Source organism: Aspergillus udagawae (genome assembly GCF_001078395.1).
Source record: "Aspergillus udagawae IFM 46973 DNA, scaffold_2, whole genome shotgun sequence".
Classification (NCBI taxonomy): Eukaryota; Fungi; Ascomycota; class Eurotiomycetes; order Eurotiales; family Aspergillaceae; genus Aspergillus; species Aspergillus udagawae.
Window position 1 is genome coordinate 563,923 of NW_025091265.1, and position 26,292 is coordinate 590,214.

Genomic DNA, 26,292 nt, shown 5'->3' on the forward strand with positions numbered 1-26,292 from the left:
GGTGGTATTGGATAGAAGCATATAGTACGAAACAGATCTAATGTCATCTCAATCTATCTATCTATATATATATATACACACCTATCTTTGGTCTCATGTCTATTTATATTTGTACAATGGTGACTATTGCTAGCCAATGAACCGACCCTTGGCCCGCTCAAACCACCCCTTGTTCGGAGCAGACGTCTCCCACGAGGTACTCTTCGTCTCGACGCGTCCAGTATCCAGATCCGCCTCGGCGGGATCCACAAGCTTCGTCCGGTAGACGATCTTATGCCCTACATACAGCACGACAAAGAGAATCGGACAGACATACGCGACGAAGAAACTCGAGACATCGAACGACGGGATCCACGCCGTGAACCCCTGCGTGAAGATGATCAGCACGTTGAAGAAAAGCCCGTAGTAGGCTAGCCACGGCTGCCAGAGGGCCTTGTACGGCAGGGTATCGCGGGAGATATTGCGCGCGGCCAGCACGCGCATAAACGCAATGTGGCAGGCATTGATGGACGCCCAGCAGATGAAGCCGGCCACGCCGGAGATGTTGACCAGCCAGTTGAAGACCTTGCCGCCGGACTCAGAGAGGTTCAGGAAGCCGAGGAGCCCGAAGGCGGCCGTGAAAGCCACGCTGATGTAGGGCACGCCGCGCTGGGTGACCTTGGCGAACCATTGGGGTGCGAAGCCCTCGCGCGCCAGACCGAGGAGCACGCGGCTACCGCTGTAGACGTTGGAGTTGGCGGCGGAGAGGACGACGGTCAAGAGCACGGCGTTGATCAGGCCGGGGAGTACCTGGACGCCGGCGAGATTGGCGGCGATGACCATGGGGGAGGCGGAGGCGTTGGAGGTGGCGGTGACCAGGTTGGGGTTGTCGTAGGGGACCAGCAGACCGATGAAGAAGATCGTCAGGACGAAGAAGATCAGAATGCGGAAGAAGGTCTTGCGGATGGCGGAGGGGACCGTCTTCTCGGGGTTCTCGGTCTCTCCGGCAGCGACACCCACGAGCTCGGTGCCTTGGTAGGAGAACCCGGCTTGAATCAGGACGGCCCAGAATCCTACAAATTTGGCGGTATTGACATTCGATTCGATGAGGTATGGTGCAAAGGCGCCGGGCTCCTTCCAGGTGTGAAATCCCAGGTAGCCCTGCTTGCCTACGCCAGCATCAATGCAGATGGCGAAGATCATGAATCCCAGGACGGTAAGCACCTTGATGGCCGAGAACCAGAACTCGAGCTCTCCGTAGAAGCCGACAGGTAAGAAATTGAGCATCGTGATGAACACCCAGAACACGGCGATGAAGATGGCAATCGACAAGTCCTCGTTCCAGTATTGGATAATCATCCCGGTGGCCGTCAATTCCACCGCGTATGTCGAAGCCCAGTTGAACCAGTAGATCCATCCCATGGCAAATCCCAGACTGGGGTCAACCAGTCGTGCTGCGTACGAGGTGAAGGCGCCGGCGGTGGGGATATACGTCGCGACTTCTCCCAGCGAGGTCATCACCGAGTATACGATCGTCCCGACAAAGATGTAGGCGATCAGGGCCCCGGCTGGGCCAGCGTGTGCAATGGCCGTTCCGCTGCTGATAAAGAGACCGGTTCCAATTGTTCCTCCTGATCGCTGTTAGATTAATTTTTTTTCTCCGTAAAGGATCAGATACTGACCGATGGCAATCATCTGCAAATGTCTATCCTTCAACTGCCGCTTGAGATCGGGCGTCTCCGACTCCTGTACCTCCTCATTGCTTTCCTCATCGCTGTGGTGGTCGCCTCGTAGCGAGTGTACCTTATTGGAGCGAAAACGGACCTTATCTGCCAACCTGCGGCGTTTTTCAGCGCTGGACGCCTCCAAACCCTTGGCATCAGAGGTCATATTGTCTTGAACTGCCATGATGCCAGCCAGGTAAGCAAGTGCAGTTAGACAGCTGTCAAGGTCGGAGTGAGAAAATCCGCTCAGATGGCCAAATGAAAATTTCTGCCCCTCAGTTGTGTCATTTTTTCTGGACCATGCCTAGCCAGTGGAGATACGAAAGTCAGAAATTGACGGGCCCATCCGCCGGAAGAGGCAAACTATTATGTAAACGACACAACCTGTCGCTACAAAAGGGAAGACGACACGATAGGGTTCCAAGATCGGTTCAGTCTAACGCTATTGAACACAAGTGCTTGAATTTCTCATAGCCCTACAGATGCATGTCTAGATGCATCATGCTGAGTACAGGGTAAGAGGAGAGTGATTTTGAAGAGAGATGGGCGACCTTTTCGTTGGATGGATCATCAAGCATTGCCAAGGAACAGCATCCTACGAGTACTATCTGATCCTCATGGACAAGGAATGCAGATGAAGACAACATGTAGTCATTAGCTCTTGATCATTCCCCCAGACAACATTATTATTATACAGTGGCTTCATCTGCATCAATGATAGTCATTAATGGGTATAATGTTCGAGTGACTTTATGAAGAGTTTTTCCTCGCCAGTTACTTCTGGCTGGTGATGCACAATATTTGCCACTCAGTCCCGACCAGGACTGGTAGCTCAGTGGTAGAGCGTGAGATTGCAAATCTTAAGGTCGCGTGTTCGATCCACGCTTAGTCCTGTTTTTTTTTTTTTTTTTCCTTCCGCGCACCTGACAACTCACCTCAGTTCCCCGTCTTTATTCTAATGAAGTAAAGTTCTTACTTCAAGAATCTAGTCATTTCTACATATCCCCTACAGCTCTGACTACAGGTGGTTGCAATCATAAATGGAACCACCGAATTGGATCTCATACGACACCATCAAATATATACTGAACTTGATCAAAAGGCTATATTACCAAGTCTCCTTGATCAACTCAGCACACTTCTCACCAATGCCATATGCAGGCATCTGAGTATGTCCTCCATGCAGTGTCGGCATGACACTGCAATCCGCCACTCGAAGACCGGCGACACCCTTCACCCGCAGCTTGTTATCCAGCACCGCCATCGGATTGTCATCTTTGCCCATTGCACATGTGCCGGAAGCGTGGTAGCCTATCCTGTCAGTTACATATAGGACCACAAGTTTCGAGTACGGTTCACTCACAAGTTGTCGCATGCTCCTTGACATACGGAATCCACTCCTCCCTCGTCTTGTATGTATGATGCGTGAGATTCGGCGGCCACGAGCCCTTGACGATGTCCTTTGTTCCCGCTCCGTTCATAACAATCTCATTACCGAAGCGACACGCCTCAGTCAACACGAGCAGATCCAGCGGGTCCGCGAGATAGTTGCAGTCGATGATTGGGTTCTCCTTTGGATCCTTGGACTTGAGCGTCACCGTGCCGCGGGACTTGGGCGCGAACAGCTCGGCGATCATGGAGAAGGCGTGTTTGTGGTCGATGGGGAACTGGTTGTATTGCTTTGGGCCGCCGTAGCACTCCGTCGTGAAGAACTCGATGTTAGGCTGTTTAGGGGTGAGGCCCATGGGATCGCGGCCGGGTTGGCGGGGTGCATCGCGCCAGAGCGGCTCGTCCTTCAGACGGTCGTCGAGCCGGGCGAATGCGAAGGAGCCGAAGGGGAAGGTGGAGAGGAAGCCAGACTTGTGTTCTTTCCACTGCTGGTAGGTTTTGGCGAAGTTGTCGTCGTGGTAGACGTGGAAGTCGGTCGTGAGGCCCTCTTTTTCGGTTTCGTAGAACATGAAGACGATCTGCGATGTAAGCTGCGTGTGTACGTGGGCGGAGGGACGGTCTTACCAAGTGGTCCATGAGATTCTTGCCCACGCCGGGGAGATCGACTTGGCAAGGGATGCCGTGCTGCTCCAACTCCTGGCGAGCTCCGATTCCAGAGCGCATGAGGATGGCAGGACTGCAGTATGCTCCTCCGGAGACGATGATCTCCTTTCGCGCGTGGAATGTGCGCGGCGTCCCATCAGCCAGCTGAGTGATGACGCTGGTTGCTCGGAGCCCAACGGGACCTTGTTCGAGCACGACGCGGTCGACGGTGGTGTCTGTCTGGATGGTCACATTATTGCGATGATATTCCTTGGTGATGTAGTCCGCCGCAGTGGACCGAATGCCCTTGTATACTGTTCGCGGCACGTGGCCGCATCCATGTGGTACGTCGCCGGTGCTGAACATGTCGTGGTGTAGAGGCAAACCCTGTGAGACGAACGAATCCAAGAGGAGATTGGCGATAGGGGCCAGATCATGGGGTTCGGTGTGCAGAGGGCCGGAATACCCATGGCTCTTCTCATCCGCTTTGAACCAGGGCTTGGAGTGGAAGGTTTCCGCCTATAAGGTCAGTATATCTCACACGACTTTCGGAAAGTGAACAGATACCTTTTGCATGGCAGCAAAAAACTCCTCGCCACTCCAACCGTCCAGTCCCCAGTCATCATAGTCCTGTTTGGCACCTCGGATGCACAGCGTACCATTGCATCCACTAGAACCGCCGAGAAACCGGCCACGACTGAGTTTCACCTGGCGATTATCGACTCCAGGCATTGGGTTTGTAATGATGTTCCAGTCGGTCTCGGAGTCGAAGTTGTTTGACCATCTATAAGAAGTTGGGCAGGATGCATGAGATCAACCCTGGTGATCACTTACCCTCCGGCCATGTGTACATTTTCCAGGTCGCGATTGTGTTGTCCAGCTTCAATGACGAGGACTGTGATATCTGGATTCTCAGCAAGACGGCCCGCGACTACACAACCAGAGGTCCCTCCTCTGTAAACGGTGAGTTATAGCCAACGAATGGCATACCTGGTCCTGGGCGATATACTCACCCACAGATGATGTAGTCATATACATCTTGCGTATCCGCAATCGAACCCATGATGCCTTCTGTCTGTCTTCCTTGTCTGGAAATTGAGTTTGAGAAGAGTGGCAAAGTCTGGCTGGAGTATCATCTTGTCGAAAAATCCCCTTTATTATGGTCGATAGGGTTCATGTGCAAGAGGGGCAAAGGCGCAGCTAGGGTCTCTCGTGTCACCGAGCCATTCGCTTCTGCCACTCCTGAGAAGCCCCAGGAGAGCCAGCCTGTCTGACCATGATCAGAGGGGAAAGTTGCAGCATGTACGAGCGGGGTCGACTGTGAAGTTACTCGCATGTTGACGGAATTGGTGCCGCTCCCGGAAAGCCAGACTCCATATCCTGGTCGTCGTAACGGCTGAACTCTATTGGCCTAATGGGCGATTATTGTCGTTTATAATGGATTCTGATTGGATCTTTCTTGGGAAGCCTTGAAGCGTCGACGATCCGCTTCTTATGAATGGGCCAATTACTACGAGGGATGGGGGCCAGAACTGGTTTGGCAACAATATGGCATTCGGGGAGAAACGAATTTGGTCTCAAGATACGGAGTAGTCCGCATCAATTTATGCATCATCCCTGCTGGTCTCCTCTTGGCGGGAGGAACCGGCGATCATTCCCACAGACAGCTTGTGACACGTCTTTCTTCCATGGCGTTCTGCAATCTTGCAAATGATAACTGTCGTCCACCCAGGCCGAAATAAAAAAAGAAATGTTGTAGTAAATCGGACATCTGCAGAACACAATGCCATGCATAATGCACTTCTCAGATCCGAGCGTGCTCTCACATATGACAGGTCCCCTCATACGCTCGTCCTCAAAGCTCAACGGGAGTGACTAATATTGAGTCGACTGGAAATCACCCCAGAAAAATAGTGGATCCGATCCGCCCTGGCCAAAGACGGGAAGCTCCTCGACCGTGTACGGGCTGCGCTTTTACTCGTTCTGGTAAGCCGTTGTGCCTTGTGGCTTGGACACGAAAATAACAATGGGCCTGCGTCTCCCGCTGGAGTCCACTTTCCGAGCTCCGAGGTGTCAATTTAGTAAATGCAAGTTGTTCCTAGAAGGATAGCACAAATGCCTAGCCTGTTAGGAGATAGGACATGGGGCCGGCCTTTTCCAATTTCTCTCACCTCATACGTAGCTATTCCGCATCTAGACTCGAGGTGGACACCTTTTCACCATGGACTGAAAGGGAATTATGCTGCAGTGGCGCAGACCAATCAACTTTAAAAACGAGCATGGGACATTACTTGGGTGGTCATTGTGTCTAGTCTAGTCTAGACTCTCTCCTTGGTTCCTCAGACCATAGTGTGTACAGAGTATCGTAGTAACGATGCGATGCATTTCCTTACCCAGAGAGATGGCATTACCGCCATTCAGGTCCCACAGATTGCTTGACTTATACATTGCCGCTGGAAGAGAACAGATTCTCCCATTGTGCAGACTACCGTAAAAACTTAGAAGCAGATATGGCGTTCTTGAAAGCAGCAAGCGCCATAGCCTCGTATTTTTCTTTGCCGGTCCCACATCAGCCAACACTATTTCACATGCTGCACCCAGGCATACTAGATAAAGTACAAAGTACGGACAGACAGTATTATTTTTCCTAGACAGCACAATACCTGGAGCTCATAATACAGCAGAAGCAGATGGCGCGGATGTAGTGTGCGCTCCTTGGAGCATCGACTTGTGTCAACAAAGGCATTCTTCCGGCATTTGTCGCCTGTCACCCTTTGTGAACCCTAACACAGTTTTTCATGAGTAATAACAACCCTGGTCAGGGGTGTTTTAGACTTTCAACGATCGCCATTAACCAGGGACTGGGCAGCAGTCTAGGGAATGATGGTAAGCAAGCTTCAATGATCCATGTTGTAGTCTTATGGCACCATTGACCAAGACCCTGGAAGGTCGTCCCGACAAATTAACAAGACATTGTTTCATTCCGACACCGGACCTATGGGCGTCGACTAGACACCTCATTGTTATGTAGATCATTTCATCGAGTCTCCTTGACTGGCGGGATTTTCCACTATTACGAGAGTTACCATAATTCTATCCATCCTGACCAGGGAACGAGAGTCCACAGCTCTGGTTCGGAAGTCTGCAAACCTAGATGACCCTTCTCCAAACCCAAATCTTGTCCATGGGTTCCCCTGACGTGCACCTCCAGGCCCCGGTGAAGACAAAGCTTGAAGGTATTTTACCTGACGGAGATCCACTAACAACTCATGCAAGTGGATCAGTCAACTTCCTGGTGCATGAGTGGCAAGCTCCATCCGGGACATCTTGTGCTGGTTCATTTAAGATACAGCATCCAAAACATCAGACTTCGTACGATCACTTGAAGCGTCCTACGTCCTGTTCTTGCGCACTGTTCAGTCTACCGAAATGGGGCAGGCAACTCCGTTTCAGAAGGAGGCTTGGACGGAATACGGCATCGGGGTTCTCATCATTCTGGGTCGAATCTTTGCACGATGGAAGGTGGTTGGAGTGAAGAACTGGCAGGGTGATGATTACTTTGCCATCGCCGCATTGCTCTTTTGGACCGTGGGTTCTCTCGTATCTTCGGCAGAATGGGACTCCTTCCACTGACAGAGATATGCAGGCCGAACTCACCATGTTGGAACTCATCGGTAAGTCGTCTCGACCGATCGCGATGGATAATCGACTGACTGGACAGGCCAACATGGTGCCAACATTGGCCTCACTGATGCTCAGCGAGCCGCCATGACCCCAGAGCAGGTCGAGAGTCTTGTCATTGGCTCCAAATGCCTGCTTGCTGGATGGACCTGCTATGTGACCCTCATCTGGTGTCTCAAGGCCTGCATGTTGTTCTTCTACAACCGCTTGACGTATGTTTTCTGTTCACCTTCCAGACGATATGCTAACCATGGTAGACTGGGTCTCATGCAGCAGAAGCTCGTCAAGATCAACGCTGTGCTGTGCCTGTGTTCCTACGTCGCGGTTATCTTCACCATCTTCTTCCATTGCTTCCCGATACAGAAGCATTGGCAGATATACCCGGATCCAGGAGGTAGGCATCATCACTGAAACTCTGCATATGGCGATGCGATCTGACTCCACATAGAAACCTGCACCGTCGACCGAATCAACTACATCGTCCTCGCCGTAACCAACGTCTCGTAGGTCGCATATAAAAAATAAAAAAACCCACGAAGAGACTAACCAGCGCAGAACGGATGCCGTACTTGTCTCGATTCCGATTCCCCTGCTAGCAAAAGTTCGCTTAGCATTGCGCCGGTAAGCTCGTCACTTTCTAACCTGCAGATAGATACGAGCACTAACCAAAACAGAAAACTCGTCATCGGCGTCCTCCTCTGCGGCGGTGTGTTCGTCATGTGCGCAGCCCTCCTCCGCTGCGTCCTCTCCCTGCAGAGCATCAACAGCATCAATACCAGCACTATCTGGGCCATCCGCGAGACCGTACGCCCCCTCCCTCCCAAGCAACCTTCCCTTCTCCGGAGAAAGGCTAACCAAACAGTTCGTTGCACTCATCGCCGTCAACGCCCCCTGCATCAAACCCCTCTTCAGCAGCTCCGTCTGGCTCGGCTCCTCCAAGGACCCTTCCTCCAAGAACGCCCATCGCTACGGCGCGAGCGGCAGCTACTCCCTCTCCGTCTTCGGCAAATCCAAACCCGATCCCCTCACATCGCAACGGAGTAAGCTGGGCGATCACGCCAGCGACGAGTTCATCCTTCGTGAGCAGAGTGGGCCGACCTATGTGAATGATGTTAGCGGTGGTCACGGCCAGCACGTGGATGAAGAGTCGGGCAAGTTCTCCGCGGAAGGGATACAGGTTACAACTATTTACGAGGTGAAAACTGGGAGGGCTTAGGTGCATAGAATGATGGTCTTTTTTTGGGTGGAGATGTATATTACTGATACCAACTGGCCTCCGCGGCTCATTTCCTTTGTGTGTTATACGATGACTTCTGTTAGATATCTAGAGTGCGGATTCAACTTGCGGTCTTCTATGATGTATCAGCATGAGTATACCGTTTGTTTGTCTTCGACTTGGATTTAAGTCTCAGATTGGCATGCGCCGCAAGTAACTGACGGACATAACATGCAAACCAGTTTTCAAGATTTGTACTCACGGCAAATTAGAAATGCGAGGGAAATAGCAGATTGGATTAAAAGAAAAGCTAGAGAGAGGGTTTAGAGTAAATCTTGCAGCATGCGTATGGATAGTGTAAGGGGGTAAAAAAAGAAGGGCTAAGCGTGGATCGAACACGCGACCTTAAGATTTGCAATCTCACGCTCTACCACTGAGCTACCAGCCCTATTGGTTGAGAAAATTCAATTTATTATAGTATATAATATTTGATATTTATCATGGGCACTTGTCAACTTGTATACTTGAAGATTGAGCATGAAGTGAAGCTGCTGCGCTAGGTTAGGGTAATAGCGCAACAGGAGAATAAGTAGGTTGTATATCCCCTCTAATTATATCTTCACCTCAATCATGAAAAGACTATCGACTTAAGATGAAGGTTTCTCTTGGTAGAGTATACACATAGATGGCACGCCCCATCGTGTACAGTACAAGCCTTGCATCACTGGAGTGTAACCCAGGCTCAGTTCTCGACGCGTTTTCTTCCACTGATCTGCCCCGAGATACTCTCCATCTTTGGCAGCGACCTGCACTCTGATGCTTAACGCATCTCACTTGTCGCGGGGCGTCAACTGGGGATGTGAGACTAGTTCTCAACCTCCCTCACTAGATGATTTATGCATGATGGTGTTTGAAAGGAGGCAGAAGTTATAAGGATACGTTGGTTGCAACATAAAGCAAACAGACAGAGGACAGATGTGGCTTACAATGCAGTGGATAGGAATGTTGGCCTACCTCAGCGGCTCGAATATATGAAAGACAACTAGGTGGAAAAGGCCCTGCCCTCTCTTGATGTGCTTCCTCGTATTACAAACACTACCAGCATGATCATTACTCCAATGAGAGCATATCGGGCCTTAAAGCTGTAGTTCTATGAGTATTTGTTGTTATATGTTTCATATACTGACTGATTCTTCAATGCTCCCGAACTACATATGTAAACCTACAGATGTCTGCTCGTCTATATCAGAGAATGCACACACAAACTATATAGCGTATAGTCCTGACTAATTCAGACACCGCGACACTCCAAGATACAACTCCAGCAGACGCCGACTCTCCTCCAGCACATCGCAGCGAAAATTATGCTCCATAAACTCCGGCGGCGACGAAGGGATCTTGCCCCCCTCCGGCATATACTGCGCCGCGCGTTCCTTGACTTTCCATCCCTGGTCCTGTCCGGCATTGGAGAATATTGTTATTACAGACGCACGATTAACACGCACCTTTTCGAAGAGCGCTAGACGATCCCGGATCTCGTCTTGTGTCGGGTGATCCGGCATGCGCGCGAAGATCTCTCCCAAGGCACCGCCGTCCTCGATCGCCTGGGCGCCGCCTTGGCCCTGGTCTGGAGAAGTCAGCTACTTCCAGAGCGCAATGAGGGAATGACGTACGAGGGAGCATTGGGTGTGCTGCATCGCCTATCAGTACAAGGCGTCCGCGAGTCCAGGTTGGGATGGGATCGCGGTAGAGAAGCGGCCATCGTTTGACGCTTGCTGCTTTTCTGTGCTCGATTAGTGCACGTCTTGGACAGATGTCAAAAGCCTTACTTGATAATTCTGAGAAGCGTGGGGTGGAAGTCGTGGAACTGAGCAAGAACGTCCCTGACATCGGCGGACAGATTCCAGTCTATCCCGACTGGGTCAGTATTTGAAGGATTGACAGGACAGATATGGATACTAACCTTCTTTTTGGCCATCGCCGCGCTCATACAAATGAATACCCACAAAGTTCTCAACTGTGTTACTAATTCTCATGAGTTGATGCGTACAATACTCAATGGCTGAGGGCCTTACTCGGCGCACGAATACCAGATTAGTCGGCGCACACCTTCGGCAACGTATATCCTCATCAACCCATCCTCCAGAAGGTGCGTGGTTTCAGGATCCTGCTGGATGTCCTCCGTCGGAATCAAAAACCGAAACGCAGCGGAGCCAGTGGCGACAGCGGGCGTAGCATGGCCGATGACCTGGTGGATGGCGGTAGTATGTACACCATCCGCAGCGACAACAAGGTCCGCTCGATGAACTGACCCATCAGCCAAAGTGATCGACCCATTCTCAGCGTCGAAGCCAACGACCTCAGATCGCAAGACGATCTCCACGGGGATTCCGGGCGCGTCGGGTGTTGTCGCCAGGCGTCGCAGTTCCGAGTGCAAGTCGACCCGATGAGCCAGATACCAGGGTGCACCATACGTCTCAACAAAATGGGAGCAGTCCACTCCGACGTTCGACGTGAGCGATGTTCCTGGTACCACCATCGTTCGAAGACCCGTCACCAAGCGAGCTCTCTTAGCGTCGAAGCCCCAGTGCAAGAGGATCCGGGAGGCGTTTGGCTGGACATGGATTGCTGCACCGACTTCACGAAGGAACGAGGAGCGTTCAAAGATCTGCCATGCTTAGTTTCTTCTCAAATCGATTCGTGCTAGCGGATATTCACCTGGACCTTGTGGCCGGCACGACGGAGTCCAATCGCAGCGGCCAGTCCGGCGATTCCACCGCCAACTATAATGACCTTCATCCGTGAGTATCGAGACTCTGTGATATGATTGATAGACTACGTATGAAGTTAAATACCAGATGGAGAGTACAATTTTCGGTTTGCGGAAATGGCGGGGTGAGCGTTGATGCCCGGTTCACCGACTGAACAAGGGGGAGACGCATATTTCATGCATCATCCTTCGCTGATAGCGAATCATAATGAGATCTTCTCTGCGCATGCATCAAAGTTAAGGTCTTAAGTACGATTACGCAAATAGCGTTGATACAAGATGAAGCTACGCTAAAAAATTGAGAAATGCGTTCAAACTGGATGACATTGGCAGACAACAGATGAAATGGCAGGGCCCACCAGTCAACAAAACAACCAGTCAATGCAAGCAGGATTATACTCCAAGAGAAAACAAACTCGACTACTCTTCGTCCGCAAGCGAATCCACCAAAGCCTGGTTACCATACCGCCGTGCCAGACTGGCCGCAGTCTCACCCGCCTCATTGACAAGCGCTGGATCAGCACCACGCGAAAGAAGAAAGACACCAACTTCCGGAAAACGATTGCAAGCCGCAGCCTTCATGAGGGGTGTCGTACCATCCATTGTCCTCTTATTAATAGTCCCCGGCGATCGAACTGCAATCCACCTCAGAAACTCCAGATCGGTGGCACACTCCGCCGCCGCATGCCAGGCCGTCTCGCCCGATACGCCATGAACGAACGCAGCCAGATCGACCTCATCAGCCATCAGAAGCTCCGCCAGACCGGCGTCGCAGAATTTGCATAGCGCGTACATGGCGTCGTCAGACAATCTGCGCTGCTTGCTGGGGAGGTGTCGAAGGCGGTCCCACAAATTTGCGAAGATCGATGCATCCCAGGTCGCGGCGAGAGAGAGGAAGGTGCCGTTTTCGCAGTCGTCGGCGGCGCCTATGCGCCCGCAAAGGTCTTCAGGGGAACAAGTGTCGATGAGGTACCGCGAGATGCGTTCGGCTTTGGAGGCGAGAGCCAGGCTGAGGAGCTTCCAGCCACTGCGGCTGTAGTGCTGGAGGTTGAGGCCGGCGTCAACTAGGCTCTTGAGGGTTTTGACGCGGTCGTACCTGATAATGTCAGCGATGGGGTCCGATGAGTGCTCGGTTAGTCTTTTGAAGGCTTTGGCGCTTGGGACGGTGTAGACGTTGTTGTCAATGAAGCGCTTCTGCACAATGTCTTTGGCATGGCGCGCGAGCTCACCGTCTGACTCGATGATCTTCCATAGTTCTGGGGTCTCGAGGTACTTCAGACTGGCAGGGGAGATTTTGTACAGCTCTGATGACATGTTCAAGGTTCGAAAGGGAATCACAGAACAGGCTTTAGGGAGGGAGATTGAATTGGATGGAGTAGCCGCAAGTTCCGCCACCTTGACAGACGTGAACTTTATATGGCTCTCCATTCGTTGTCTTAGATATGGCATCGTCTGTCTTGAGTATCATTGCCTCTGAGCATGAGACAGTTGCGGCATTGCATCGGCACCGGCGACGTGCGACAGTCATGAATATAGGAAAATACAATGCATTGTTTCACCCTCCTTTGTCTCCCGACACATGGTAGAAACAACAAAGCATTCTACTCTAAGACTAGTTGCACTCGGAGAGAGACTTATCGAACCTCCGGTCTATTGATCGACAGAAAATTCCGACTGCAGCTCCTTCCGCATAAACGCCTCCCGCAGCTTCACCACCTCCCCATCCAGCGTCCTCACCTCATAAAGGGGCTCTTCCTTCCAGCTAACATACCCAAGACTTTCATACCACTCCTGAATACTGAACGACGGCGGCGACATGCCCAGTCTCTCAAAGAGACCCCGCCAGTCAGGTCCCTCGTCATACACATAGCGTTTACTCAGCGCATTGAGCGTAACGAATCGGCAGCGTGGGCTCCCATACGGCTCCACGACGGCCATCTCCTCAATCAAGCGCATCGCACGTCGTCCCAGCCCGTAGGAGCGATATTCAGGCAGGACGAAGAACGAGCTGATGGTCTGCACGGACTTGTCTGCGCGCGCGAGGTCGGGCTCCGGCGGGTCACAGTAAGCGTCGAGGGCGATGTGGCCTGCGCGGATGCGAATGCCTTTGTCATCACCGGTGCTGGGATCCGGGATGGTGATCCAGAAGAGGGCTTTGAGGTTTTCCTGTTGTTTTTGTTTCCATTTCTGGAGGGTCTGTGGGTCGCAGAGCCAGCCGCAGATTATGCGTTGTCTCTGTAGCTCAGCGAATTGTTCTGCGTCTTGTAGATTGGCGGGTTCGAGGAGGCATTTGGTTGAGATGGATTCTACTTTCATGATTGCGATGGAGTATGGATTAAAGTTAGAAGGATCCTGCGTCTTTGAATTGTGACTTGCATGTGTCATGTCGGCTAGAGCCGGGCGCTTGTAGTCTTGCTGGCTAGTCTAGCCTCTACGATTAGAACACAGCATACTCAGCGAGCTGATACGGCAGGTGTGGCAGTGTTGAGACTTGACCAATCAATGCTTAAGATTACTAGTACATTGCGTCAACTATGCCAAGATTACTTATCGATAGTTCAAGGGATACAGAGGCGTATAAAGGCAGCCCTCAATCACAGCATTCTCACCTTCTTCTCAAGACAAGCGAACAAACCTACTCTACCAAGTCTGCACTCTCTGAAGCAATCAGGGTGTGTTTTCAAGTCCTATATCTCCTATCAACGTAACACTATATCTATCCTACCTTTAGTCCTCCTCCAGAGCGATAACAGGCTGAGTCGCACAGTGAATCACTCCACCAGCACGTGGAAGCGCATGCACATACACAGGCCGTATCACTCGGCCAGGACATAGCTTCTGAAATGTTTCCACAGCCGCCCGATCTCTTATCTCATCGCCAAACTGAGGTAAGATCAAGCCGCCATTGACAAAGTAAAAGTTCACGTAGTTGGTCGCTGGTTCCTCGTAGGACAAATCCCCGATAATAGTAGGGTCTGGCTCGTCCACCGTATGGATCTCAAACGGACGCCCCTTCGCATCCACTGACTGAGTCAGGATCTCCCTGATTTCCTCGTAAACGTCAAGCCACGTCCGAGGGACACTCGCATGGGGCCTGGAAAGAACAACCACACCCGGCCGGATAAAGCCCACCTCAGCATCTGCATGCACATCCGTGACATCGAGACCTTTCCGGCCAGGGAACCAGATGATTTTCTCCACCCCCAGCAAGCGTCGCAGCTCTGCTTCGATCTCGCTCCGCGAAAGGCCTGCGTTGCGGTTGTCATTGATGATGCTGCTTTCTGTGGCCAGGAGGGTACCATCCCCGTCCACGACTAATGCGCCGCCTTCCAGGCAGACTCTGGACTCGACGAGTGTCACCGGAGAAGGGGAGAGATCTGACTCTATGACTCTCCTGGCAAAGGTCGCGTTCTCGTCCAGTTGCTCGGCGTTCATGATGGGCCAGTCCAGCCCATCGGCGGCACGATCAGTGCTCTCCATCTCATCCCTTTTTCCCCACTCACGGAACCGAAAGTTGACAGCGAACCGACGTGAGCGAGCATCTCCAGTGCTGTGCACATATACGGGCCCTGTATCCCGAACCCAGAGATGATTTGTGGGAAAGGGGATGAAGGAGATATTCGAGGCGTTACCGGTATACTTTGGAATGGCCTGGTTGACCATCGACTGGGCTTTTGGGAGATCTTCAGGTCGCGAGTATAACCGGACGGGCTCGAACGCTGAGATTGCAGAGGCGAGACTGGCTATGTCGGTACATGCGCTGTCATAATAGGCTGAAGCGATCGAGTGCCTGGATGGAAATCCCAAGATGGTCGCCAGATGACGGGAGGTTTCTGCGGGGTAGATGTATCTGCCAGCGCTCTGTGCTATTGTCGATGCTGCCTTTGACATGGCTTGAGAGGACCTCATATTTACGTTATCGTACACAATTTGCGTTGATCGTGCAGAGGATTTACTCAACTGATCCTGTCTCTGGTAGGGATGAGATGGTGTATTAATAGGGACATCCTCGGGTGCTGGGCGGGGCTGGCCAAGCGGGAACTATGGGTCTATGGTATGCTCCTTATTGCCCATATCCGGTAATAGAGGCGGCCCGGCCAATCACTGCAGCTAGTTTGAAACAGACCAGGCTACCACAAATGGGATGGATGGAATGGAATCTCTTTTGGTCTATCTCGATATTAATAAATATATACAAATTCGTCGTTTTCCCGGTCAGTCACATCTAGCAGTCCATTGTTGCCCATCTCCTGCTGCATGTCCTCCTCATCACCTCCCGCACCGTGATAGTGATTCTCCATCGACCGATCCACCATCTCGGCCGGCTTCCCATTCCGCACTCGCTTCTTCTCCTGCAGCTTGTTCAACAGGATCAGATCAGCCCACTGGATCAACACAACAGCGACCAGCGCCACGAAAATTCCCAGACAAGCTTGCAGACCGGGGTGGTACGTCGGCGCATCCGCCGAGCTGAACAGAAGCGGTCCGACGATATTACCTGCTGCACTCGCGGCTTGGTACAGGCTCATGACGATCGACTTCTTCGTCATACCGGCCGTATTACCAACCATCCACGACACCACCAGCGGATTACCGGCAAACAGGAACGAAAGCAGATAGTATCCCGCCATCAGCGCGCCCTGCACCGACCCATTATGCGGCAGGGCATGCAGCATCGCCAGCCCGGCAACGACTGGTACCATGAACGCCGCCAGGATCGCGCCCTTCAACCGCGCCTTTTGCGCTAGGTAACTGGCCAGCAGAATCACGATCCACTGCAGCGCGCCGAACGGCATGTTCAGCAGGGTGGTTGTGTACTTGTTGAAACCGAGACCCTTGAGGATCAGCGGGCCAAAGACGTTGGTCACGCTCGCGCCGATGTTGAGGAGCATGGCCATCGCGATCCACAGGTATGTCTTTGGCTCGAGGCCGGCTTCGACGACGTGCGAGAGCTTGAACTCGCGGCTTCCGGCGCCGGTCTGGTTCGCGCGGAGACGCTCCATCGCCTGTAGCTTTTCTTGTTCGGTCAGGAAGCGGGCGGAGACGATGTCGTTGTCCATTTTCCAGTAGACAATTGGGGCGGTGATGACCGTGAGGAGGCCGACGAAGAGGAAGATACTGGTCTGATTAGCTGCGATTTCAATTACTTGGTGAGGTAGCTTACATCTGCCACTCCTTCAGCAGATCCGACTTGATGTGTCCCAGACCGTAGGACAGGGCGGCGGCCACGATCGTCGCCAACCCGTTGGTACTGTACCAGGCTGCGACACGGATCGGCTGCTCCGCACGACGATACCATTGACTTGTGATAATAGAAAACAGCGGCATACACCCAGCCTCGAAAAGACCGAGGAAGAACCGGGCGGCCATCAAGCCCGCGAAGCTATGGCATGCCGCCATGCATGTCTGCGCGATACCCCATCCGAGCACCAGCGAAGGCATCAGAATCCGATGCGGTACCTTGACGATCAAGAACGAGGAGAATGGTTGCCAGGCCAGCTGAGCGATAGGGGCGATTGATCCAACAAGCGAGTACTGGTTGCCCGTGAGGTGGGCGTCGGCTTGGAGGCCAAATGTGGCGCCGTACCCGAGCACGGATTTATCGAGGATCTGAAGGAAGTATACCCAAACCAGAATAACGAGAATAACACGGTCTGTCTTGCGACAGATGCGCTTGCTGTCTGCTTCGGTCAGGGGAATCCGAACGGTGTGGATGGCGTCGAGGCCGGTGGGTTTGGCCACTTCCTGGCCTTCATCGTGGAAGGAGGCTGGTTTGGAGGTCATGTTGGACTGTAATATGAGCACTAGAAGGCCAGATGTCCGGCTGGTGGAGAATTCCAGTCAACAGGACGGTCTGAAGTCTTTATGTTGATAGGTATATGCACCCCCACGCAGTGTCTTTGATTTCTCCACGGGGTTGAAGCTTCGGCACTGAGTCTGGGTCATTCACATTCATGCGGTCCGAGCTTAGCCGGCTATTGAATGAACTAATGAGATTCGTGCCGATCGACTGTTTCGTAGTATTGTAGACTACTCCGTCTAACCGATTCTCAGTCCCCCGGGAAAGTCCCCCGCATTCTCGGAGTTTGCCCGTCTGCATGTTGCACCCCCACGCCTCCGCAACGTCTGCCAGCACGGATGGCGTGGACTGATGCTTTCCAAAACTGTTCCTGATTTCACTATTACAGGGTCAGGAACAATCAAAGATGATACGATGGAAGTGGTGACATCAGACTATAGCTCTATCCTATGCCAGAGTGGAATCAGGCCTTGTTACTGTTGTGTCAGTGAAGACTGAACCGGCACGTATACTAGCCAGTCTATTCGAGATTTAGGTAATAGTATACAGGCAGGTTGCAGATATCAGACTTTCTATATGCTAGTGTTGCCCGGTCTTCTCTCTAGCATCTATTGCTGTGCTGCTTATTTGGATGCTCTACCGAAGGAAGACTTGCGACCTTGATATCCACTCACAACTAGTACCCCATTCACTTAAGATAGGAACGAAGTAGCAGCCTCATTCAGTGCGCTTTAAAATGACTTCAAGCCCTTTCTTTGGCACATTTCTTTGACGAGAAGTCTTCGTCCGGTCCGTTTCTATTCAATTCGGAGAAATTAACGCCTGAAATATGAGGCACCAACAATGTGCCTTCATCTCGGACTGTGATTGGTCAATTAGCGATATTGCACGGCACAAGAATTAAGGTTCAAAAAAAAAAAAAAAAAAAAAAAAAAAAAATCAAATCTTTTCCTGTTGCTGCTGTTCTCTGGCTTGATCTTGCTTCCAGTTTGTTAACTTCATCATCCCGCAGAATTGTCCCGACGGCATTACAGACAGAGAGAGAGCAAAGCTTTTTCCTACCGTTGCAACCTGTCAAACAAGCGTTATGCCTATTGCCCAGTCTCTCGGCCAAGACGGCCAAGAGAGCCAAGAGAAACGACCCATGACCAATGGTAATGCTGCAGAAGACGACGATGACCTGCAGCTGCTGAAACTGGGCTATCGATCCGAGTTGGCCCGCGCATGGGGTGCATTCGACAACTTTGCCTGCTCCTTCTCCGCGCTGTACTGTATTGGCGGCATTCGCGTGCTTTTCTACATTGCGCTGAGCGCCGGTGGACCAGCCGCTATGTATGTCACCCATTTATCGTCTTTCCATGAATTCAACTGACGGTGTGAAGGTGGAGCTCCTGGATTTCTGGAAGTATCGTGGCCATCATCACCGCTGCCACTCTGGCAGAGGCCTGCTCCACCTACCCGGCAGCAGGATCGATCTACTACTGGGCTTTTCGCTCGTGGGGAGGCGGCAAGATCGGCCGGTTTGTGTCTTTCCTTGTTGCGGCTTGGACGTTGGTCGCTTGGACTTCGTTTCTGGCAACCGACTCGTTCGGCGTGGCCAACTATGTCATTTCCGAAGTGGTGGCCTTCAACCCAAACACGTCGATGCCGTATGAAACATCGGATGTCAAGGCTCGCGCGGTTGCCTGGGCTTTGTCGTTGCTGTTCCTGGCGCTGGCAACCTCGCTGAACTTCCTCCCACCTCGCACCTATGCGTGGGTCTTCCGCGCAGGTTTCATCGTTATCATGATCGACATTCTCTTGAATATGATCTGGCTGCCCATCGGAGTCTCCAAAACCTATGGCTTCCGGTCCGCGGAGTATGTCTTCACCTCCACATACAACGGGGGAGGTACAGCCCCCAGCCTGAACTGGGTTCTGTCGTGGTATCTGCCTGCCAGCTGTCTGGTCGGCCAGGATGCATCTGGTCATGTCGCGGAAGAAACACTCACGGCCAGAAAATCCGCCGCCAAAGGAGTCTTCTGGTCGACTGTGGCCTCTGCCCTCTGTGGTTTCCCCATCATCATCCTCTTCCTGTTCTGCATGCCCCCGATCGAAACATTCTACGACACCAGTGTACCGCAGCCGTTTATCAACATGTATGCCATGGCCCTGGGCCATCATGCTCACGCTGTCGCGACAACGGTCGCAATCATTGGTGCGGTCCTGAACACATCCATTTCGCTGGTCGCCGTTTCCCGACTGGTGTTTGCCATCGCACGAGACTCCGTTTTCCCATTCAGCAACGTACTTTGCCGCGTGTCGAAGAGCAAGCAACCCCATAACGCGGTCATTTTTATCTCTGCGTGCGCCGCTCTCCTGCTCTGCACCCAGTTGCCTTCCCAAGTTGCCTTTTACAGCTTGACGTCTACCTCTGCCGCTGGTTCCATTGCGGCATATGGCTTGGTTGGTTTTGGCCGCGCCTTTATCACGCGCAAGTCCTTTCGGCCAGGCTTCTGGGATCTGGGTCGAGCGGGAGTTTTTTGCGCTGTTGTGACTTTTATCTGGAACAGTTTCGCCTTTTCGGTGCTGTGCGCTCCGCAGTACGGTGATAGTGCTATCGACGGGGATGCAAGCTTGTTCAACTACTGCATTGTCATCATGGCTGGCATCACTGTCGTTGCACTGGAGGAGTGGTGGCGCAAGTCGCGGAACGACTGGTTTGGAAATCTAAAGGACGTCGACGACAGCTCGGATATTACGGAGGTTGTTAACTCGGCGAAGGATGGCGTCGCTTCTGCTTAGGCATCGGCGGTAACATAGTGATCCGGACTCTTGCAGAGAGATAGGCGGAGCAGGGGACAGGTAAGTGAGGGCTTTTATTATGTAGCATGACGGGTGTTCGAGGATTGCTTCGGCATGACTCGATCTGAGAAATACCGTTGAACTTGATCTGGATAATACCAGCGAAAGGACATGCTTCATACTCTTTTCTTCTCCTTCGCGGCATCTTGCCATTTTTTGGTCTACTAACCCCAGCTGTAACGGACTGCACGTCCACGATGTTGTGCCCAACTCCTCTGCCCTGTCAGATACCATCATGGTGGATGGCGGACATGAAGGCTGCCCAATGCGCCCGCATTTACGAAATCGCGTCCAGATATATTCGCTCAGCACTACAGGGAGGGCGTACTTGCTCATTACGTACGAGATCGCCCACTCAGGATCTGCATTTCATCCAGGACTGCGGTATACTCTCCCATCTCACTCATCCTCCTCGCCGCGGAATCCTCTCCGACCACTTGAATATCCAAAAGCTCTTCCGACGGCATCCACACGGAACCTCATTTGTAGACCGTCCATTGTCCAGCCCAGGATACGGCGGAGGAAGATCCAGGTCCAGGCCTGTGTCCGTCACCGTAACAACCCTCTCCTTCTTCTGCCTCCTCCTGGCACAACAGAAAAACCATACCACCATCGTGAGCAACACAACCGCCAACGGCACTCCAACCCCAATCCCCACCTTTTCCCTCGTAAGCAGATATCCCCTTGGCAACCTCAAAGAATCAGTCGGCATAGGAACGATAGTCGACTCCGCAGCTCGGAAGCGTATCTGGATTGGCGTAGCCGTTACCGTGTACGCTGTCTCCTGCGTCGAAAGACTCGAGTCTACATACGTGATGATCTGCGGGTTATTCAACCGTTTTGTGCAGAGATGTTGGCCCACGCAGTCATAGTGTCTTCTCTACTTTAAAGTCGATTTCGAAACAGATTACCCCTTGGACACTGCGGCTTTGTTTCTCGGCCCGTACTCGAGTATGCACTAAACTGTATCGGTACAAGCTGTAACTGAACGACTCCTAAGATGGAATAGAACCTATATAAAACTAGAACGACCGAGAAACGTAAAATACCGTATATTACACGTAACTTCTGTACACTGCTACTTTAGTGCTCCTCCGTTCCAGTCTCATTCCCTCCAAGGCATCCATTCATCCGCGAAGACCTTTTATCTCGAGAATTGCTAGAATCATAAGCACGATATGGCACCGAGACTACCCTCCTCAAGAGTACACTTTATTCGTGATATGATACAAGCCCAGTCACTAACCAGGTCTCAAATGGCGGAAGCATCCATGCCCCCCCAAATCGTATCGGTCGAAGACGAAGCGTAACACCACTGATGCTAGAAGCTCTTTGCGATCATCTGCTCGAAAAGCCTAGTCTATACCTCGACGAGATGGCTATCTTTCTATGGGACGAATTCCAGATGCTAGCAACAACCTCCAGCATTAGGAGAGCCCTCGTATCCAAAGGCTGATCCCGAAAAACTTCCCAGCAGAAGGCTAAAGAACAGGACGCCGAATTACGCGAGATTTATCTTCATAACCTCTTCCGACTTTGATTCATCCCACCTTGTTTATGTTGATGAATCCGGATGTGATAAGCGGATTGGGTCCCGACGGACAGGCTGGTCACCACTTGGTGTAGCACCAAAACAAGTGGCACAGTTCCACCGCAGCGAGCGGTATCAAATTCTGCCTGCATATGCTCAAGATGGGATTGTACTCTCTCGCGTCTTTCGTGGTTCAACGGATGCCACCGTGTTCGAGGACGTCATCGCCGAGCTACTTCGCCATTGTGCAAGATGGCCGGAGCCGAAGTCTGTCCTGGTCATGGATAATGCATCATTGCACCACTCTGAACGGATTTCACAGATGTGTGCCGATGCGGGAGTAAAACTGGTCTACTTGCCACCTTACTCGCCGGACCTGAATCCAATTGAAGAGTTCTTTGCTGAGCTAAAAGGATTCATAAGACGTAATTGGAGCTACTACGCTGAAGATCCGGCTCGGGGATCCAGTTCCTTTCTCGAATGGTGTATTAACCAGGTTGGGGCAAGAGAAGAAAGTGCTAAGGGCCATTTTCGACACGCAGGTCTGAGTATTAAAGATTGATATTGTCCTGACTACCCATAACATAAAACGATGAACCCTATGTAGATTTATAGCACGGAGGAGGTAGTAGTACTCTCGCGAACAGCGAGGCACCAGTTCCGCTGGCCAAAGTGACTAACTTTGGCCTATCTTCGAAGGCGATCTGCCCAACTCCAGAGTCACTTCAAAATATCTCTCTTAAGCGTCGCGTATTCCAATCCGCAATATACGATGGGGAAAATTACAATTCCCAGCCTGCGGTCGCAACTTGGTTCTGGGGTGTTTTGTCCTCTGAGCGCGATCTTGATTGGATTTTACAGATTGGCTAACAGGGTCTGCGCATATCCATTGGTGCTTTGGAGCTGTGGGCCGTCTAAGGTAGGGCCGGTGAACGGGAAATTTTCTCAATTATTGACCTTGTCCACCATCCTAACCTGCCTTTTCAAACAAACAGAAACTGTCCTGCAATAGCACCGACAGCAACAAGAAGCAATGGTGTATACTTGTTGGTGAATTTGTAGAGTACAGCCAGCGCAAGGACGTAGAGTACAGAAGCGGAGGCGGCACTCTCAGCGTTTATGACGTTTTGCGTCAAAGCAGCTGTTGTCATTGAGTCAGAGACTTCAAGGCTTGAGCGTAACGTCTGCAGCGCTATAATAGCGATCACGCCGATGACAGCACCGCAAAGTCCGTCAAAGAAGGCCGAAAGGAACTGCGGGGATCAGTATATATATAACAAGGTCATGAGGAGTCTTCAGAGAAGGGATGAGTGACTTACCTCATTCCGTACAAGTTTCTCCAGCAGATCATGCCCAGCAATCGTAAAGAGAAAGCAGGGGAAGAACATGCCTATAGTAATAACCACTGCGCCGGCAAGAGCTGTCCCAAGGTTGCCATCTGCCAAACCGCCCTGAAAACCGACAAAAGTTGCAAAGATCACGAGCGGGGCGGGGAGAATATTCCCAATGGCGATGCCATCCAGGAAAATGCGCGCGGGAAGCCACCCACCCTTCAGAACGGCTTCGACCTGCATGAAAGGTATGGCGGTGTATGCACCACCAAAAGAGAGGCTTCCGGCTACCAGTCCAAGTGCGAATAAATTGGGAAGGAACGGGGTCTTGGCTATTCCGAGCGCGAGGGAAACAGGTGATGGGACACCTCGGAAAACCACGTAGATCGTGTATACGACGTACTGGAGGATGAAGAGGCATATGGCGATGATTCGTTTGCCGCGGGATATAAAGCTATATATCACACCGTAGAGACCGAGGGAAATGAAGCTATGCTCGTTTAATGTTGCTGTAACATCCAGAACTGTGAGCGGTGGACAAGAGGCAAGGCTCACATATTGATACGAAGAGCAGTGTTTAGCGCCGTACAGAGGCCAGCAATGACGAGATATGGATTTATTTTATGAGTACTGTGGTCGACCACGGAGTGGTCTGCGATCTTGTGTGTGGCTCGAAGGATCTACTCGTCGTCAGCAAGTGATATTTTTGGATCTAGAAAGTGCTCACCATCGCAGAGACTATCGGTTGGATAGCCCGGAAGGAAGCATTAAAGTAAATATTCTCTAGCCCTGCCAGAGAATAAAGATAAGACGCAAGAAGCATAAGAAGAAATCCGGGCAAAATAAAACCGAGTCCGGCGACAATCCCACCCAAGCGACCAGCGGAGAGACACCCGAAGAACATGCATAGCTCTGCTGCCTCCGGGCCTGGCAGGATCTGGTAGACAGCAAAGACGCGTTGGAAGCGCGGGAGTGTGATCCATTTTTCTTTAAGCACCAAGTGTTCCTTGATGAGGGAGATCTGTGCTACAGGGCCCCCCCAGGCAAATAGTCCAAAGTTGTAGAAGAAGAACCAGAATAGCCGCAGTAGAGAGAGATGGGGCACATTGGAGTTGTCCTGTAGACCACTATCTCCGCTAATATCTCGCAAACTCGAAGATTGACTTGTTTCTTCCGAGCAAGCTGTAGTCTGTTGTGCTTCGAGATCGTTTTTAGGGCCGCTGAAACTCCCGCTGTTGGTATTGTTCCTTGGAACGGATGTCGAGCTGCGTGACGACTCGACGACGGTAGCCATAGTGACTAGAAGGTGTGAAGGAGAAGAACCAGAACGCTACCACTGTCTCTTTTACCTGGAGAGCATCAGCCTTTTATGCTGTATACTTCGGGGGACGGACACATCGAACATGATTGGCGGAGAGGAAGGAGACGGACAGCTGGACAATGATTGGTCACTCCTCTGCTGGTTCGCATTGGCCTGAGGGCATTAAAGTTTACAGTGGGTCTGGAGCTTCGGACTTTATTGGCTTTGTTGATTATAACCCCACTTTTAGCGTGGCCCAATCAACGCTGGCTTGTCCAACCCTCAGATAACAGCCACGTTTCTCTGCTCAAACCACTCCTGCTCACCTCAAGTCTCTGCCAAAGGCCCCCATCTCATTAATACCCCCAGACCGACGGGAACGATGTCGTGCGATAAAGTAGGTGTTCCCGAGTCATTGCATGGCCGCACTAAATCAGAGCCTAGAATACGGAGCGCACCCTGCGCTTGCGAGAGAATAAACGTCGCAACAGAGCACGCCAGAAGGAATACACGGCCGATCTGGAACGCAGACTGAGAAAATTTGAACAAGAAGGTGTCCGGGCAACCGTCGAGATACAAACCGCAGCTAAGAAGGTCGCAGAAGAGAATATTTACCTACGAGAGCTGTTGCTGGTGCTCGGCATTGATCGCTTATCTGTCAATGATTGGATAACTCGGCGGAGATCCCCCGATGGTGCAAAGGATAGCCATCAATGTCATGAAGTTGCAGGTGACAGAATTTGCAACAAAGGCAAAGAAGGCCCGTCTTGCGCTCCGTCATCACAGCTGCAATGCTCACTGCCCTGCAACACGGTTTGCCAATCCAGCAGTTGTCCACTGAGCGATTCTATCCCCAAACCAGCCGACCATTCATCATCCACTGCTGAGGACAGTCAAGTCCCTGATATGTTCTCTTCGCCTGGACGGAGTAAATCAACATCGGACAGCAGACAAGAGACTAGCTGTCACGACGCGGGACTGGCACCGGATGAACCAAGAACCCCGGGGGAGGGATCATCCCGGCCGCCACCTGCTCCTTGCAAGCTCCTCACGCGTCTCGCTGCGAATCCCGGTTCCGACGTCTCGACGATCTTAGCTGGGCTAGAGACCGAGCAAAAAGCCGACCGCGTAGAAGGCGGCCTGCCCTGCGAGAGTGCATACAAGCTGTTGATGCGGTATGCCACCAGTGAAGAGAAGATAGAGGCTCTCGCTCGGTCTCTCGAAGAGGGTTGCGTTCCTAATTCGAGTGGTGGATGCAAGGTCAAGAATCAGACAGTATCACAAGCACTTCTAGATATATGTCTTTGATAAGTCAGCCGTGGAGAAAATATTGTCCAAGCTTGTTTGTTCCAAATTCGGACTAGCGACATCCTAAACGGCACTCAGAGGCGCCTCATATTTCAAATTTTAACCACGTGAGTTTGAATTGCTATAGTACAGCACTGTGATCAATGAACCTGGTGGCGGATTCCATGAATTAGCTAGGAGTTCCATTTTCTGAGATCGCAGAGTTCAATCCACTCTTTTCAGTAAATGACAACTGGCCCCACCTGCTTCTTAAGCCGCAAATAGTTGACGACCATTGAAGCATCACTTGTTACACCCAAGGATCAATTGTGTAAGGGGTGTATGAATTCCGTGTGCAGGTCATTACAGTGACAGCTCTTGAGTTTCGGCACCCCTATTCTGCCTAGTTGCCAACTGGCTGCTGAAACATGAGCTGACACCGTACTTCACGACAGCACCGAACCGGCAGGAGAGAGACGTCGTTCCACAAGCCAGACGCGCGACATGGAATAATACCCGTTTCATGATTCGTCGTCCTTGTCGATCATTTCTCTGCTTCTGTTCCCTATTTTTGCGGATGGCTCAGGATAGCGGAGCCCATATACGCGGCGCCAAGACCTTCCATTACGTCTCTTCGGTGCAGCTTGACCAAGTCAAGCTATCGCCAAGCATCGTGAATCAATCGCTGATCGGGGATTACGCATCTTCTGGTCTATGCCAGGAGTTGTCGGTGGTATGTGCTTCTGTTGCGAGGCCCTGCACTCATTAAGTCTGGAGAGGATGACGCGGCTGGGGCTG

At 51.8% G+C, this 26,292-nt stretch overlaps 10 protein-coding genes and 2 non-coding genes across 12 annotated transcripts; 4 read left to right on the forward strand and 8 right to left on the reverse strand.

Moving 5' to 3' along the window:
• Nucleotides 1-129: 129 nt before the first annotated feature.
• On the reverse strand, nt 130-1,887 carry Aud_002514 (putative amino acid permease (Can1); the record flags this gene model as incomplete). The annotated part of the gene is made up of 2 exons (XM_043287482.1): nt 130-1,610; nt 1,662-1,887. The coding sequence occupies 2 exons, from the start codon at nt 1,885-1,887 to the stop codon at nt 130-132; spliced, it is 1,707 nt and encodes a 568-aa protein (XP_043143417.1).
• A 637-nt stretch (nt 1,888-2,524) lies between these two features.
• Nucleotides 2,525-2,596, forward strand: Aud_002515. Its single transcript has one exon. It is a non-coding gene; the product is annotated as a tRNA-Cys (tRNA).
• A 215-nt stretch (nt 2,597-2,811) lies between these two features.
• Nucleotides 2,812-4,797, reverse strand: Aud_002516 (GMC family oxidoreductase; the record flags this gene model as incomplete). Its single annotated transcript, XM_043287483.1, has 6 exons — nt 2,812-3,014; nt 3,067-3,670; nt 3,717-4,253; nt 4,302-4,518; nt 4,569-4,688; nt 4,748-4,797. 6 exons carry the CDS (start codon nt 4,795-4,797, stop codon nt 2,812-2,814), a joined length of 1,731 nt encoding a protein of 576 aa, XP_043143418.1.
• A 2,366-nt stretch (nt 4,798-7,163) lies between these two features.
• Nucleotides 7,164-8,631, forward strand: Aud_002517 (uncharacterized protein; the record flags this gene model as incomplete). The annotated part of the gene is made up of 8 exons (XM_043287484.1): nt 7,164-7,322; nt 7,381-7,408; nt 7,456-7,627; nt 7,673-7,809; nt 7,864-7,918; nt 7,971-8,036; nt 8,090-8,219; nt 8,278-8,631. The coding sequence occupies 8 exons, from the start codon at nt 7,164-7,166 to the stop codon at nt 8,629-8,631; spliced, it is 1,101 nt and encodes a 366-aa protein (XP_043143419.1).
• Nucleotides 8,632-9,007: 376 nt separating this feature from the next.
• Nucleotides 9,008-9,079, reverse strand: Aud_002518. Its single transcript has one exon. It is a non-coding gene; the product is annotated as a tRNA-Cys (tRNA).
• Nucleotides 9,080-9,917: 838 nt separating this feature from the next.
• Aud_002519 (putative salicylate hydroxylase) lies at nt 9,918-11,430 on the reverse strand (the record flags this gene model as incomplete). Its single annotated transcript, XM_043287485.1, has 6 exons — nt 9,918-10,258; nt 10,305-10,414; nt 10,461-10,539; nt 10,595-10,656; nt 10,707-11,299; nt 11,350-11,430. The coding sequence occupies 6 exons, from the start codon at nt 11,428-11,430 to the stop codon at nt 9,918-9,920; spliced, it is 1,266 nt and encodes a 421-aa protein (XP_043143420.1).
• Nucleotides 11,431-11,821: 391 nt separating this feature from the next.
• On the reverse strand, nt 11,822-12,715 carry Aud_002520 (uncharacterized protein; the record flags this gene model as incomplete). Its single annotated transcript, XM_043287486.1, has 1 exon — nt 11,822-12,715. The coding sequence occupies one exon, from the start codon at nt 12,713-12,715 to the stop codon at nt 11,822-11,824; it is 894 nt and encodes a 297-aa protein (XP_043143421.1).
• A 336-nt stretch (nt 12,716-13,051) lies between these two features.
• Nucleotides 13,052-13,717, reverse strand: Aud_002521 (uncharacterized protein; the record flags this gene model as incomplete). The annotated part of the gene is made up of 1 exon (XM_043287487.1): nt 13,052-13,717. One exon carries the CDS (start codon nt 13,715-13,717, stop codon nt 13,052-13,054), a length of 666 nt encoding a protein of 221 aa, XP_043143422.1.
• A 411-nt stretch (nt 13,718-14,128) lies between these two features.
• On the reverse strand, nt 14,129-17,185 carry Aud_002522 (putative MFS transporter; the record flags this gene model as incomplete). Its single annotated transcript, XM_043287488.1, has 3 exons — nt 14,129-15,442; nt 15,598-16,519; nt 16,566-17,185. 3 exons carry the CDS (start codon nt 17,183-17,185, stop codon nt 14,129-14,131), a joined length of 2,856 nt encoding a protein of 951 aa, XP_043143423.1.
• A 1,103-nt stretch (nt 17,186-18,288) lies between these two features.
• Aud_002523 (amino acid permease) lies at nt 18,289-19,985 on the forward strand (the record flags this gene model as incomplete). The annotated part of the gene is made up of 2 exons (XM_043287489.1): nt 18,289-18,533; nt 18,584-19,985. The coding sequence occupies 2 exons, from the start codon at nt 18,289-18,291 to the stop codon at nt 19,983-19,985; spliced, it is 1,647 nt and encodes a 548-aa protein (XP_043143424.1).
• A 2,574-nt stretch (nt 19,986-22,559) lies between these two features.
• Aud_002524 (uncharacterized protein) lies at nt 22,560-24,201 on the reverse strand (the record flags this gene model as incomplete). The annotated part of the gene is made up of 4 exons (XM_043287490.1): nt 22,560-22,829; nt 22,896-23,416; nt 23,497-23,587; nt 23,635-24,201. The coding sequence occupies 4 exons, from the start codon at nt 24,199-24,201 to the stop codon at nt 22,560-22,562; spliced, it is 1,449 nt and encodes a 482-aa protein (XP_043143425.1).
• A 388-nt stretch (nt 24,202-24,589) lies between these two features.
• Aud_002525 (bZIP transcription factor) lies at nt 24,590-25,515 on the forward strand (the record flags this gene model as incomplete). Its single annotated transcript, XM_043287491.1, has 2 exons — nt 24,590-24,604; nt 24,652-25,515. 2 exons carry the CDS (start codon nt 24,590-24,592, stop codon nt 25,513-25,515), a joined length of 879 nt encoding a protein of 292 aa, XP_043143426.1.
• Nucleotides 25,516-26,292: the final 777 nt, after the last annotated feature.